Source organism: Lontra canadensis, unplaced genomic scaffold (genome assembly GCF_010015895.1).
Source record: "Lontra canadensis isolate GAN:19392208 unplaced genomic scaffold, GSC_riverotter_1.0 scaffold134, whole genome shotgun sequence".
NCBI classification, from domain to species: domain Eukaryota; kingdom Metazoa; phylum Chordata; class Mammalia; order Carnivora; family Mustelidae; genus Lontra; species Lontra canadensis.
In genome coordinates, this window is record NW_022631128.1 from 2,233,342 (window position 1) to 2,248,526 (window position 15,185).

Sequence of the window (15,185 nt, forward strand, 5' to 3'; positions counted from 1 at the left end):
TCCAAAAAGCCTGCTTAAGGCAGCCCAGGCTCCACTTGAGGCCTCCATGAGACTTATGCCAAAGTCTGGCCACTCAGGTCAAAACTGCTACAGCCTCCACACACCAAAAACACGTAATCACCTCCCGGATGGGGGCAAAGTAAGGGAGAGGTGCAGCAGGGGGTACACAGGGAGGTCCCACCACTGGCTCCGTGTACCCCAAGACTACCTCCTTTGCGCCCTGTTGCTGGTTACTGGCGGGGGCAGGACTCCGCACCCACCCCTGGGGAAGGGGGGGCGTGCCTGCTCAGGGGTCTGGGAGCGCCTTTGCGCATGCGTTCTCCCTCTCCTCTCCCGCCCCCCGCCTCCCACCTCCCACCTCCCCACAGCGGTTTGGGGCGGGGTGGGAGCATCTTCTCCTCTGTCAGTCCTGTCACAGCTGCGGTGGGTTCGGGTCAAGCGCTCCCGCCTTTCCCAGGACCGAGGTGAGCCAGGCCGCCGGGCCTCCAGCCCCCGGCCCCGAGCGGGGAGGCCTTTCCGCAGTGGGCTGTGGGGGAGCTACGGAGGTGGGCTTTGAAGGGGGCCCTTCCCCTACCTCCTCCCATTCTCAGGGGCCAGCACCCACCCCCAGCCCCTAGCTCGGGAGCCTCGGTGGAGACAGACCTGGGGGCGGGAAGCAGGGGCTGTGGGCCCGAGCCTCGGGATTGGGGCGGCCCGGCACCCTAGAAAACCGGGTGAGCTGGGCCGGCAGGAGCACAGGGGACAGGTTTAGGGGAAAACCTGTGGGTCCCCCAGGCGCACCTCCCCCGGTTGAGTCAAGGGAAGCGTGGCCCGGCACGGGTGTCCGTTCGTAGGGTCTCACGTTCTGGCGCCTGCCTCCCCTCAACGCGCACCCCTGGATCCTGGGCGAATCCGGGGCCGGGTGGCTCCAGGAAGGGATCACGGGGTCTCAAAGGCCCTACGGGGACGCTCATAGCTCCCGGGACACAATAGGTGGTTCGATGTCACTAGGGGAGGGCGAGACCCCCCGCTGCCGTCGGTGGGGTCCCCGGCGGGCCGTTTGACCTCCGGCCGGTAAACGGCCACGGCTCCCTCGCTTGCTAAGGCCTCGCTGTTCCGTGCCGACACCGTGGCCTGGGTGGGGGATGGCTCAGCCTCTCCTGGGTGGTGGGAAGTGTCGCGGGGCCGTGAGACGGCTCCCCTGCTGCAGGCCCAGGTCCTGGGAAATCATTCCTGCGGCGCCTTTCCGTTCCCGAAGCCCTTTGCTAAGGGGGCAGAGTCCGTCTCAAGTGTCCCCGGCCTCAGGCGCGAGCACCCAAGAATTCCCAGTGGCCCGGACCCCAAACTCGAGAGTTAGCCTTCACCCCCCCCCCCCCCCCCGCGCCGCCTTTGACTCTTAGAACAAATCCTGGCGGTTAGTTCCACCTTAGACTCTGACCTCTCCATGGAGGGCCTTGGACCACAGCGGAGGAGGCCTCCTTGGCGCTTCCGCCCTCGTCTTAGCCTCTCCGTCTGTCCTTGCTGCTACATCTTCTCCCTTTCTGTTCCCGGAAGCGTTCGAGGATCCCCCCCCCCCCCCCGCCAGCTCTGTCCTCAGTTTATCTCTCTTCACCATGGCCCCCCTTCTTTCTAAGCCAGAGTATCTAATAACTATTGCCAGGAGTCTCTTTGGGCTGAGGACCTTACAGTTGGACCCCCATCTGGGACGTTCCCTACCCCCCAACCCTGACCTCCAGCTCCCAAATTCAACAGAACCCCCAAGGAAGCCTTGAACCCACCATCTGCCCCCCAAACTGCCATTCTCCCTGGGGTTTCCAGAGAGATTCGGGGTCGCAGCCATTATGATGCATTTCGTGAGGCCACACAGAACCGAGACCAGGATGTGTATTGAATAAGTTTAATGGTAATTTGCTATTAATAGCTAGCACTAATTGAGCACCTGCTGTGTGCCCATCCTCTCCTACCTGCATGATAATTTACTTGCTTATTTTGTTGATTGTCTCCTTCTCACTTCCAGAATCTAATCCTCCCAAGGGCAGGGATTTCAGTCTATTTTGTTTGCTGCCTCTTCCCCACCCCCACACCTCCCACCTTCCCCACACCCATCACAATGCCGGGCATGCCGGAAGACGCTGGAAATAATGCATGAAAATTAAATAATAATAAAGAGGCCTAACGTGAACCGAGCACCTCCGGGCTGTTTATCACCTATTATTACAGGATATTTTACTGATTTATCTTTGTTGTTGTCTGTCTTCCTGACCACCGTGTCACGTTCCTGGGGGCAGGGGCTTGCTAACTATTTTAACTATTTTCCCCAGTTGTTTGTCCTCACCACACAGTGGGTTCTCAATAGCCGCATGCTGAATATGTAAGAAAGACTAAATTCTAATGTTAATGAACAACCGACCTCATAATTTGCCCATTTATTTCATTTATTGTCTCCACCTTTTAGAATACAAACTCCCTGGGGACAGGAATGTCGCTCGGCAGATAATATGTGACCCATACGGTGCCGGGCTTGGGGATCAACAGTGATACGATCGGAAACCAAAATCAAAACTGGCCCAAATCCCCACCGGCCTACGCCCAAGGGGGAGGGGCTGCTAATGGGCAGGAGTTTTCTTTTCTGGGTGAAGAAAATTTTCTTAGATTACGGTGATGGTTGCACAACAGTGTGAATATGCTAAAAAAAATTGAATCGTGCACTTTAACTAGATTAACTGTGGTATAGAAATTACAGCTAAATAAAGGGGCTCCTAAAACCCGTGCCTTCACATAGAGGGAATGAGACGGACAGAGATTAATCAACATAAATAAGGTATACAGCCTACTAGAAGGTGATTTGCACACACCTAGGCACTTATTAAATGTTGATTCCATGACACCAGCTGACCCCTTGCCCCCGAATGGTCTTGCCTAACCTCCCGCTCCCCCCCCCCCCGCCTCTCCCCCTTGTCTTTTCTCTTTCCCTCACAGGGCCTGCTGTCTGTATCCCTTCCCTGAGCTGCCCACTGGAGGAATGGCGCTGCCGAGAAACCCTAACATGTTTGATCTGGGCCTGGGCACGTGGAACCTCAGCTCTCAGGAGGAGAACCAGAGGGCTCGCGCACCCTCCAAAAGTGTCGGCAAGCAGCTGCCCGAGTACAAGGCGGTTGTGGTGGGCGCGAGCGGCGTGGGCAAGAGCGCGCTCACCATCCAGTTGAACCACCAGTGCTTTGTGGAAGACCACGACCCCACGATCCAGGATTCCTACTGGAAGGAGGTGGCCCTGGGCCACGGAGGCTGCATTCTGAACGTGCTGGACACAGCGGGGCAGGCCACTCACAGGGCCCTGCGTGACCAGTGCGTGGCCATTGGGGATGGTGTGCTGGGGGTCTTCGCCCTGGATGACCCCTCGTCTCTAGCCCAGCTGCAGCAGATGCGAGCCACCTGGGGCCCTCACCGCACCCAGCCCCTCGTCCTTGTGGGCAACAAGTGTGACCTTGTGAGCAGCCCTGGAGATGCTCGGGCCGCTGCGGCAGCCCTTGCGAAGAGCTGGGGGGCCCCCTTCGTGGAGACCTCAGCCAAGACACGGCAAGGCGTAGAGGAGGCCTTTACCCTGCTCATCCAGGAGATCCAAAAGGTCCGGGAGGCCATGGCAAAGGAGGCCATGGCAGGGCCCAGTGGGGATAAGGCCCGGCACCAGAAGGCCATGTGCCGCTGCGGCTGTTCTGTGGCCTGAAGATCTCGGTCGGGAAGAGTGCCCCCCCCCCACCCCCCAGCACCTAGCTGTGTGGGACACTGTTGGTGTACTGTGGATAGATGAGTCCCTCTGTTCCGGAGGTTTTCATTTGGTGATGGGCATTTGGTAACGTGCAGTATCATATTGGTTACTGGCGAGCGGAGATTGTGAGCCAAATTAAATAAATGGTGTTCTCAGGTTTCAAAGCTGCCTCTGTGCCAAGTGTTACGTGGGTGCGAGTGAAACTGGGGAGACTGTTCCTTGAATGGTGAGAATTTCTTCATTCAAGAAATGCTGGGGGGAGCCCACTGTGTGCCAGGCCCTGCTTTGGGTACAAAGGATTTAGAGGCCAGCAAGGCACTTAGAAATCCCTGCCCTCGTACGTATAACGTAAGACTGTGTAAAAGCGAGTGTGGGAATAGTGACAGGGAGACCAAGGAAAGCCTTATTGAGTGGGTGACATTTGTCCTATTTCCCTGCCTTGACAAATACTCTTTCTTCATGACCTGGAGGCCCAGGTTTGAATTTCTCAGAGGCAGAGTCCCCCTGGGGGGTGGGGGGGTTTGTAACTGACCCCTGGCCTGCAGTCTACTCCTTCTCTTTCCCCTGGTAGCCTTTCCCCCAGAGCAGGAAGGCTCGTGGGTGCCTGTGGACACCTCGGCCAGCCAGCACAGCCCAAACTACTCATGCCTCAGGGCTGTCCCTTGGTCCCCAAAAGGATGGGCCCCAGGAAAATGCTACTTGCTGCAGGCCCTGAAAGTGTCCTCAGAACCTTGTGGAGTGGGGCCCAGGATCTGGGTGGTTACTGCCATTGTCTTTATGGATGCCTCCCCCAGGAAAAGAGGTAGAGTGGGGGAGGGGCCCCTCTGCCTTTGAGCGCGACCACCACCACTCATCCCACCGGACCCCACCCCCACCCCTAGCCAGAAAAAGCCACTCTGGACAAGCACATAGCTGCTTCAAATCGCATTTATTGTGGGGCCAAAGGCGGGGATCTTGGGGTTCGAGGTCAGCAACTGCGGCCGACGGGGTAAGCCGCTCTCAGTGTACCGACGGGGAGCAGTCGGGGTGTTCGGGTGGGGTGGTCCTGGGCCTGAGGGGGCTCAGGATCCGGGCGGTGCTCACGGGGGCAGAAGGCGGCGCACCGGCGCCTGGGGTGAAGGGGTCTCCAGGCGCTTCACCCGCAGCAGGGCCCCCAGCACGCCCTCAGGGGGCACCTCTGGGCCCAGATCCTGGTCCGCAGCACGGCGGAGGCGGCGCGGGGCAGCCACAGCCTCGGGATCCGGGCTCCCCGCGAGGATCCGCCCCAACAAGTACCTGCAAAAGAGCCGGGAGGAAGGCGATGAGCGTGTACCCACGCATCAACGTCTGCCCTAGGACCCAGACTGCCCTGCAACTCCATACTGCCTGGGGACCGGGCCCAGAAACCGGGCATCGGAGCGCCCCTCCCCGGGACCGACAGTGCCGCTCCCCACTCTCCCCAGCCAGACACCTCGGACCCTACACCTTGGCTGGAGGTTCTCCCTCCTTCCTACGATCCCAGGGCCTAAGTGTCGGCGCCACGCTGTGAGGCAGGCCCCCGCAGCTCCCGCCGCCCCCGCGATGCAGGTGCCGCCCCCTGCCCACCCCTTGCGGGGGTACCTCAGCAGCTCCGGGTCCACGTCAGGCGTCTCATCGCCGGCGTCCTCGGCCTCTGGGCCGGTGGGGCCGTCGTCGTAGACAGGGGGCCGGGGTCTGAGCGCAGCGGCAGGGCCAGGGGCCGGGACGAGCTGGGCTGCGAGGGCGGCAGGGTCCAGGCGGGCGCGGAGTAGAGCGCGGGCCAGCTGCGCGGCGGGCGCGTCGGGGTCGTCCTCCAGGCCCAGCGCGGGGTCGTTGGTGCGGGGGGAGCTCCAGGCGCGCAGTAGCTGCGCCAGGACTCGCGCCTGCTGATCCTCGGCCTCCTGCGCCTCGGCCCGCGCCCGCTCCTGCCTTTCGGCCTCCAGCAGGTGCGCCAGCGCCCGCGCCAGCTCCTGCACGGCCCCCGCCGCCTCGCCCCGGGGCGCTGCTCGCCGAAAGCGGCGGGGAGCGCCAGCCTCAGCCATGGGCGACGCGGCTGCGCCCAGGCCGCGGGGGTCCTGCCAGAAGACGTGGGAGGGGGGAGATGTCAGCGTCTGTCAGGCCAGGGACCCCCGCCACCACCCAGGGGAGCCCTGTGGACCTCAAACATCCCCAGATGCCGCCCAAGGCACCGCGGCCCCTCAAATATACCCAGACACCCCTAAGGCCACTGGAGACTCCCAAATATGTCCAGTCACACTGAAGACCACCAAAGACCGCTGGTTCCCCAACCCCTCAATGATTTCCCAGTGATTCAGGATTTGTCCCAGGGCTGCTGGAGAACAGGTGTCTTTATAGGAGGGGTGATGGTGTTTATGATAGCCATAGATTTTTCTATATTGATGTTTGGACTGTAAGAACCATATTTGCATTTTATAGGTTCTTATTGTTCACTGCTTTTGCCCAAAGGGTAGCAGACTGTTCTGCACCTTGCATTTGGGAATCTGTCTGGATCAGTACTTTCAGTGCATCTTTTCTCTCTCCCTTTTCTTTCTCCTCCCTCCCTCAGTATCTCATTCCCTCCCTCTCCATCCCTCTGTTTTCATTTCTTTCCTCTGCATTGAATCCCTTCTGTATGGATGCACACATTTTATTTAACCAGTCTTCGACTGATGGACAACTGATGGACATTTATGGTGTTTCCAATCTTCTGTTATTACTTTTTTTTTTTAAAGATTTTGTCTTTTAAGCAATCTCTACACCCCATGTGGGGCTGGAACTCACAACCCCACCAAGAACCTGGCGCTCTACTGACTGAGCCAGCCAGGCACTCCACCCCCCCACGCCCCCACCCCGCCATCAATCTTTTGCTATTCTTGTAATGTTGGGATGAGTAACCTTGTTCATATATTATTTGGTATGTGTGTAAATCTTTCTGTAGTATAAGTTACCCAATGATGAATTTTCAATCCAGACAGTTTTAAGGAATTTCAAAAAGCTTAAAGAAATAAAAACCGGTATCAAAAGTATGAGTAAGGAACAAAAAAAACCCCACAAAAATGATGATGAAGATTTGAAAAAGAAACATCTAGAAATATTTTTTTTATTTTTACTTATCTATTTGAGAGAGAGAGTGAGAGAGAACGTGAGAGGGGAGAAGGTCAGAGGGAGAAGCAGACTCCCCATGGAGCTGGGAGCCCAATGGAGGACTCCATCCCAGGACTCCGGAATCATGACCTGAGCCAAAGGCAGTCGCCCAACCAACTGAAGCACCCAGGCGCCCTAGAAATATGTTTTAAGTGAAATTCAAAAAGAAGGAGGCAAGGGGCACCTGGCTGGCTCAGTGGGTGGAGCCTGTGACTCTTGATTTCTGGGTTGTGCGATTGAGCCCTACGCTGGGTGTAGAGAGGACTTAAAAGTGAAATCTTAAAAAAAAAATTAAATGGGCCAGTTAGACAGCAGATTCAGTCCAGCAAAAGGAAGTAATAGGATTGAACAGAACTTAAGAACAGATGCACAGATATTGACAATTGCTACATGGCAGAAGGGATACTCAGAGCAGTGGGGACAGGACTGGCTCTTTCAAAAAACCCATGCAGGGGGGCGCCTGGGTGGCTCAGATGGTTAACCATCTGCCTTGGGCTCAGGTCAACCAAGCCCCACATCGGGCTTCCTGCTCGGCGGGAAGCCTGCTTTCCCTCTCCCACTCCCTATGCTTGTGTTCCTTGTTCCTGCTCTTGCTGTCTCTCTCTCTCTGTCAAATAAATAAATAAAATCTTAAAAAAAAAAACCCAGCATGCAGGAACAACAAATAACCCAAACGTGGGAGCAATGAAAAGGAAAAGATGAACAGGGACACCTGGATGGCTCAGTTGGCTCAGGTCATGATCCCAGGTCCTGGGATCGAGTCCCACATTGCATCATCGGGCTCCTAGTTCAGTGGGGGACCCTGCTTCTCCCTCTGCCTGATGCTCCCCCTGCTTGCGCTCTCTCTCTCTGACAGATAAATAAAATCTTTAAAAACAAAAAGAGAAGATGAGGGTGCCTGGGTGGCTCAGTGGGTTAATCCTCTGCCTTTGGCTCAGGTCATGATCTCAGGGTCCTGGGATCAAGTCCCGCATCGGGCTCTCTGCTCAGCAGGGAGCCTGCTTCCTCCTCTCTCTCTGCCTGCCTCTCTGCCTACTTGTGATTTCTCTCTCTGTGTGTCAAATAAATAAAAATCTTTAAAAAAAAAAGAGAGAAGATGAATAAATCTGACTACATTAAAATGAAGAATTTCTTTTTATCCCAAGACACCATAAAAGAATGAACAGTCAAACCAGAGTGGGAGAAGAGGTCTGCAACACAAATAGTCAATAAAGGACTAGTATCCAATATACCAAAAAATGCCTTAAAAGCGAAGAGAAAAACAAGCTAATATAAAAATAAGGAGGGGTGCCTGGCTGGCTCTGTCAGAAGAGCTTGCAACTCTTGATCTCGGGGTCGTGAATTCGAACCCCACCCACGTGGGGTGTAGAGATTACTTATATAAAGAATGAAAACTAGACTTTAAAAATAGGGAAAATTGATGTCCAAGTATTTCACATAAAAGGAAACAAAACGAGTAACTAAATACATGGAAAACAGTGAGCCTCATTAGCAATCAGGAAAATGCAAATTTTAGTGCCAGTGAGATACTAAGCATCATACATCCCAAAGAACTCAAACCTCCTAGTGATGCCCAATGCTGACATGGCTGTGGGAAAAACAGAAACTCTCATACATTGCTGATGGGAATTCAATTGCCAAAATAACTTTGAAAAACAGTTCAGCAATGTCTAAAAAGCTGCACAAATCCTATGACCCACTCCTGGGTGTGCTACAACCCAGGGTAGCTTTTGTACATATACTACTGGATCCAGGTTTGTGAAAAATCATATCGGGCACTGTTTGTGACAACATTGAAGTGGACAGAGCCAGAGGGGAAAAAAGCCTGGAAGCTGCCCAAATGTCTACAGACATATTGAGAACACATATGAATCATGATATACTCAGACACTGATGATATCCTCAGAAAATGAAATATTAGGCAGCAATGAAAATAAATGAATTACGGCCATGGACTTCAATGTGCAAATGTGCATGGTGGATGCATCTCACAGGTGATGCAGAGCCAAAAAGAAAAAAAAAGCAAAAAAAAAAAAACCAAAACAAAAACAAAAACAAAAAAACAAGTTAACGAATTCCACAGCGGGCTGAGACTACCAGATGCCCCGATGACTTCCTAGTGACCCCTAGTGACTAAAAAGAGCCTGATGCCTGGATGATTCCATTTCTATGAAGAAAGGCTAAACAACATATTGTTTAGACCTACACACATATGTGATAAGCTACAAACAAAAGTAAGGAATCAATGAACAGAAAATACAGGATAATGATTAGGGAGCAAGTGGGTTGTTGTGCACAGGGGCCCCCAGAGGCTTTTAACTATCGGTCATGCTCAATTTCTTAACCTGAGTGGTGGGTACACACAAGGGTTATTTTATCATTATTCCTTACATCATACATGTATGTTAACCATATTACATCAGATGTAAAATATATAATAATTTTTTAAGTCCCCCATCCTTGACAAGTTGAAGGAAGATGTGCTCCAAGTGCCCTAGGCGCCCACTACCCCTCAGCCCCTAGAGAATCACACACTCACCAGCAATCACAGCCTCCCATGGGCTCACACTCCCATGGGCTAGCAAGCCTTGAGATGTCACACGCACAACCTGACATTGCCACAGCCACACACGAGGAACTGCACACGTTCACAGACGCGGCTGTCCATGTGGTCACAATGGCCAAGCTACCCAGATGCAAGGACACACATCACCCTTAAAGACACAATGCAGCCCGGAGACATCATGGCTCCTCTCCCCACAATGACACAGCTCTATAAAGGGACAGGGAGAAACAGCCTCCTGAACAGCCATACAAAATCCTAGTCGCTTGGTCCAACAGAACCAAAATGGGATGTGCACATGGGGCGGCAAAGACCACTCCCATATAAAGAACGAAATCACACACACACACACACACACACACACACACACACACACAGAGACACGCCCATAGGTTAGCCATCCCCATAGGATTTACAGTGTCCCTGAGACAAGTCAAACGCAGGAAGAACCCCAGCATCACCCTCACTGCACACCCAGACCCACAACGGCGCCCCTGCAGGGACGCTCGGAAGCGCTGACATCAAAGGATACGCACTTACAGAGACAGCACATTCTCACGCCCCAGTCAACGCATCCCACACACAGTGACCTATGCGGACACCCCCTTCCTTCATGCGCGCTCGTCCCATGGACAGCGCCACAAGCGACCTGCGGAGCGAGGCCCGGCCCACGCCAGGTGCCAAGGGTGGGCAGGGCGTGGCTGCCAGCGGAGCCCCGCACACCCGGAGGCCGAGTCCTGCATGGCCTGGGCGCGGACGGGCAGAGGCCCCCGGACCCCCCGGCCGATCTCCCCGCACGTCCGGGAGCAGGCGGGGGCCCGCGAGGACGAGGGGCCAGCATCCGAGCACAGACCCTCGCCCACAGCCTCCTCCCTCCCACCCCCACCCGGTGCCCGACTGGTGTCGCACCTTTACTGGCCGCGCGCAGAACGTGGGGGGCGGCCGTAGTAAGGCCAACAGCAGCAGCACCAAAAGGCCGACGCCCCCGGCCCGCGGCCCGCCGAGCAGCGGCGACCACGCCATGCTGCCCCAGCGAGCCGGGCTCCGGACGGGCGGACTGGCTGGCAAATGCGCAGCGCTGGGGCGAGCGGGCAAGGCTGCGGTGCTCTGCGGCTGCGCGCGCGGGAGAACCCAGTCCTCCCCCTGCCCAACCCCCCACTCCCCTCACCCCACCCCTCCTCCGTCTCCGGCCACTCTACGCAGGCGCAGCCCGGGAGCTCCAGCAACCCCTCCATCCTGCCCGTCGCCATGGAGATGCCCAAGGGGCAAGGTGGTAAACTGGAACCTTCGATGGCGGTTGCCATGGCAGTCGGAGGGCAGTTACCGGGGCAACAGACCTTGCTGTCCCTTAGCAGACAGGCAGGCAAAATTGACTCAGTGGAGTGGAATGGCGATCTGGTCCCCCACCTCTCCCTCCCTGGGGAGGAGACATATGACTTTGTTCATGGATAAACAGTTCCTCGCTGCTATGGGTGAGGATCGATACATAGATAAATATATTTTACCCATACATTGTTTCAGAAAAGGGTCTCAAGCCACTTAAAATGACACATCCAAGGAAACAAAACTTTGGTAAAATTTGAGTAGACATTGGGCAAAAAATGTTGGGGAGGGAATGTTAGTGGCTATTTCTGGGTGGGGAGATAGATAATGGTTTGTCACTCTCTCCTTTACCCTTCTCTCTGTTGTCTGAAAAAAAAAATGTAATGAATATGCATCACTATTAAAATCAGATCAACATAAAGATATTTTCATTTAGGAATCAAAACAAACTATGGGGGTGCCTGGGTGGCTCAGTTAAGCATCTGCCTTCAGCTCTGGTCATGATCTCAGGGTCCTGGGATCGAGGCCCAGATTGGGCTCCCTGCTCAACAGTGAGTCTTCTTCTACCTCTCCCTCTGTGCTGACTCTCTCTCTCCCTCTCTCAGTCTCTCTCAAATAAATAAATCTTTAAAAAAATAAAAAACAAAGTATGGTAACATGGCACAAATTCAAAGTGAAGAAAGACACCTTGATGCTGCTGTGAGTATATCTAATCCATTGATTCTGTCTCCATCTCTTCTGTATTACAAACAACTTCACAAGGAAAATCATTATACATATCCCTTTATGGTCCTGAAGATGATGTTCCCAGTGATGGGGTGACAAACACATGTTTAAGGTGGCTCCCATGATGCTTGTCTCCTGGTGTCCACAATCTTGTGTAATCCCCTCCCTTTTGAAAGTGTGCATGACCAAAGGTGACCAGATATATGTGATAACATGTACATAATTACATCAGAAATGAGGTTGGTGGGGCGCCTGGGTGGCCCAGACGGTTAAGCATCTGCCTTCGGCTCAGGTCATCATCCGAGGATCCTGGGATCGAGCCCCGCATCAGGCTCCCTGCTCCTCAGGGAGCCCACTTCTCCCTTTCCCTCTGCCTCCTGCTCCCCCTGCTTGTGTGCTCTCTCTCTCTCTCTGTCAAATAAACAGAATCTTAAAAAAAAAAAAAAGAAATGAGGTTGGAACTGTTATGGGCGGGAGAGTCTGTGTTGGGTGAATGGAGGTGTTAGTTCTTGGATTCCCCATGAAAGATTTATATGAGGATCCACAGTCAAAGGCAGCCAGAAGGAAGTTAGCAAACACTAAGCAGTTTGTTAAGGACAATGCACACTCAAGAATGGAGTGTGGGCAGGCCCCGAGGTGGCAACTGCACCAGGTTAGGGATGTCTTTTCTTTTTATGGTTGTATAGGTTACGGGTCACAGCAGGGTGGTGTCTGACTGAGGTTGTTTTCAATCATCTAAGGAACTTCTCCTACCAGTTGGGAGGGGAGTTTTTGGCCCTACAAGGTTCTTGCTGGAAGTGTTCTGGCCATTTTTCCCCCAGTGGGGGGGGGGGGCATTTAAACTAGGCACAGACTGGTGGCTGGACCACAGGCCAGGCTGGGGGTGTAATATATAATGTAAATATACTATAATGAAGCTCTAGGTTACCCTAGCCTCAGGCGGAGAGAAAGAGAGGTAGCCTCTAGGAACCGAAGGTGGTCCCAGCGGACAGCCAGCAAGAAATCAAAGCCCCCAGTCCTTCACCTGCAAGGAACTGAATTCTTTTTTTTAAAAAAGATTTTATTTATTTATTTGGCAGAGAGAGACACAGCGAGAGAAGGAACACAAGCAGGGGGAGTGGGAGAGGGAGAAGCAGGCAGGCTCCCTGCTGAGCAGGGAGCCCAATGCGGGGCTCCATCCCAGGACCCCAGGGTCACGACCAGAGCCAAAGGCAGATGCCCAGTGACTGAGCCACCCAGGCGCCCCAAGTAACTGAATTCTGCCAATAGCCAGAGTGAATTTTGATCCTTCTCCAATCAGGCCTCATATGAGACTGCAGCCCTTGTCAGCACCTTCACTTCAGCTTCATGAAGCCTAAAGCAGAAATCCCAGTTAAGCCACGTCCTGACCTCTGACTCACAGAAACTGTGAGTTAATGTTGTTGTGTGTGTTTTTTTTTAAGATTTTATCTATTTATTTGACAGACAGAGATCACAAGTAGGCAGAGAGGCAGGCAGAGAGAGAAGAAGCAGACTCCCCGCTGAGCAGAGAGCCTGATGCGGGGCCAGGACCCTGGGATCATGACCCGAGCTGAAGGCAGAGGCTTTAACCCACTGAGCCACCCAGGCGCCCCTGTTGTGTGTTATTTTAAGCTGAGAAGTAACATATCGTCAACAAACTAGGAATAGAAGAGAACACCTTCAACCTGATGAAGGACAAAAGCCCACGGCTAACATCATACTTAACAGTGGATCAGGATCACGACAAGGATGTTCCGGGGCACTTGGCTGATTCAGTCAGTACAGCATATGACTCTTGATCTTGGGGTGGTGAGTTCAAGCCCCACATTAGGTGTAGAGCTTACTTTAAAAAAAAAAAAAGATAGGGATGTTTCCTTTCGCTTTTATTTGACATTCTAGCCAGAGCACTTGGGCAAGAAGACAAAAGCATCCACAGTGGAAAGGCAGAAATGAAATAATTTTCATTTGCAAATGACATGACCTTATACATGGATAATCTTAAGGAATCTACAACACAAACATTAGAGTTAATAGATGAGACCAGCGAGGTTGCAAGATATAAGATCAATATTAGAAAACTCAATGGTATGTCTATACATGAGCTATGAACCATCCAAAATGAAAGAAAACAATTCCATTTGCAGTACCATCAAAAAGAATAAAAACACTTAGAAACAAATTTAACAAAATAAGGGCAAGACTGTAGCCTGGAAACCACGAAAACCATCTAACACAAGCCCAAATCCCATAATCACTTTCTTCTAACACCCCTCTTTTAGATACTCCATGGCTCTCCACGGCATGTGGTGTCCCTCGTTGCAGCAAGCTAATAAACCCTGGTTGGTTTGACTGCAGCTGTGTTCCTGATGGTCTTTGACTAATGGGCATTAACACAAATGGAGAAGGTTTTGCTGAGATTGGGCAGAAATCCTCACTGCCCTACTCTGTTCTGAGACCTTCAACTCAGTAAGAGTGCACATATCTGAAATTGTGTCTCCAGCTAATTGAGTCACCTCCCTGCCCATGATTGGCTTGGGAGTAAGTTCACAGAGCCTCAAATATAGACATTTCAATGAGGTCCTCTGCATTGGATGTTTTGTTTGTTTTCCTAGGAATGAGGATACCCCAGACTTTGGTTATCTGATCAGATACATAGTGTTACTTGGTAAAATTGTTTTCTAGATTTTTAGCACCTGTTTCTGTGGTCTGTCCAATTGTGTATGTGAAACATATAAGTGTTATATTTAGTTACATAGTTGAGCATTCCTTGACAACAAAAGGAAAAAGTCTATAGGAAGAGAAAGAGCATAGCCCTGACATTTATTCCCAAACTGGCCCTGGGGGCTGAGAAGTCCCTGTTTCTTCAGACCAGCATCCTTTGGACAAACAAGCCTTGGATCACCATTAGAAAATCTGATGCGGAAGCAGTCTCAAATAGATGTTTGTACACATGTGTTCATAGTAGCGCTATTCACAACAGGTAAACACGGAAGGAAGCCAAGTTTCCGTCGGTGGATGAGTGGATAAACGAAATATCATATATACCTACAATGGAAAATTATTCAGCCTTTAAGGAAGGAAATTCTGATACATGTGACCACATGGGATGAACACCGAGGACATTATGCTAAGTGAGATAAGCCAGTCCCCAAAAGAGGAATACTGAAGTAGTCTACGACATACTTAGAAGAGTCAAAATCTTAGAGACAAAAACTAGAATGGTTGGTTACCAGGGACTGTGGGGGGAGGGGAGAAGAGGGAGTTAGTGTTTAATGAGTACAGGGTTCAGGGTTTTTTTTTTTTAAAGATTTTATTTATTTATTTGACAGAGAGCGATCACAAGTAGGCAGAGAGGCAGGCAGAGTGAGAGGGAAGCAGGCTCCCCACTGAGCAGAGAGCCCGATGCGGGACTCGATCCCAGGACCCTGAGATCATGACCTGAGCCGAAGGCAGCGGCTTAACCCACTGAGCCACCCAGGCGCCCGGGTTCAGGGGTTTTTTTAAAGATTTTATTTATTTGAGAGAGAGCACGTCCAGCGCGAGTTGGGGGGGGTGCACAGGGAGAGAGAGGGAAAGAGGAAGAAGCAGACTCCCCACTGAGCAGGGAGCCCTACACACCGGGATCCTAAGACCCTGTGATCACGACCTGAGCCAAAGGCAGAGGCTTAACCGACTGAGCCACCCAGG

General features: G+C 52.6%; 2 protein-coding genes across 3 annotated transcripts; one reads left to right on the forward strand and one right to left on the reverse strand.

Annotated features, from left to right (window-relative positions):
* The first annotated feature begins 2,971 nt into the window (after positions 1-2,971).
* ERAS (ES cell expressed Ras) lies at positions 2,972-3,703 on the forward strand. Its single transcript, XM_032842978.1, has one exon. The coding sequence runs from the start codon at positions 3,002-3,004 to the stop codon at positions 3,701-3,703; it is 702 nt and encodes a 233-aa protein (XP_032698869.1). The 5' UTR covers positions 2,972-3,001.
* Positions 3,704-4,654: 951 nt separating this feature from the next.
* On the reverse strand, positions 4,655-10,582 carry PCSK1N (proprotein convertase subtilisin/kexin type 1 inhibitor). Of its 2 annotated transcripts, none has more exons than XM_032842982.1 (3): positions 10,359-10,582; positions 5,345-5,820; positions 4,655-5,020 (listed from the first exon to the last, which is right to left on the reverse strand). In XM_032842982.1, exons 1-3 carry the CDS (start codon positions 10,470-10,472, stop codon positions 4,825-4,827), a joined length of 786 nt encoding a protein of 261 aa, XP_032698873.1. In that variant the 5' UTR covers positions 10,473-10,582; the 3' UTR covers positions 4,655-4,824. The 2 variants fall into 2 exon arrangements, with proteins under 2 accessions (XP_032698873.1, XP_032698874.1); XM_032842983.1 differs by having other exon boundaries at positions 5,345-5,817; positions 10,359-10,581.
* Between the last annotated feature and the right edge of the window lie 4,603 nt (positions 10,583-15,185).

Coding starts and splice junctions, on each gene's coding strand:
- ERAS (XM_032842978.1), top strand. CDS start 3,002: ATGGCGCTGCCGAGAAACCCTAACATGTTTGATCTGGGCCTGGGCACG.
- PCSK1N (XM_032842982.1), bottom strand. CDS start 10,472: ATGGCGTGGTCGCCGCTGCTCGGCGGGCCGCGGGCCGGGGGCGTCGGC. Junction 5,821..10,358: donor TCTGCGCGCGGCCAGTAAAG/GTGCGACACCAG, acceptor CACGTCTTCTGG/CAGGACCCCCGCGGCCTGGG. Junction 5,021..5,344: donor GTGGACCCGGAGCTGCTGAG/GTACCCCCGCAA, acceptor GCTCTTTTGCAG/GTACTTGTTGGGGCGGATCC.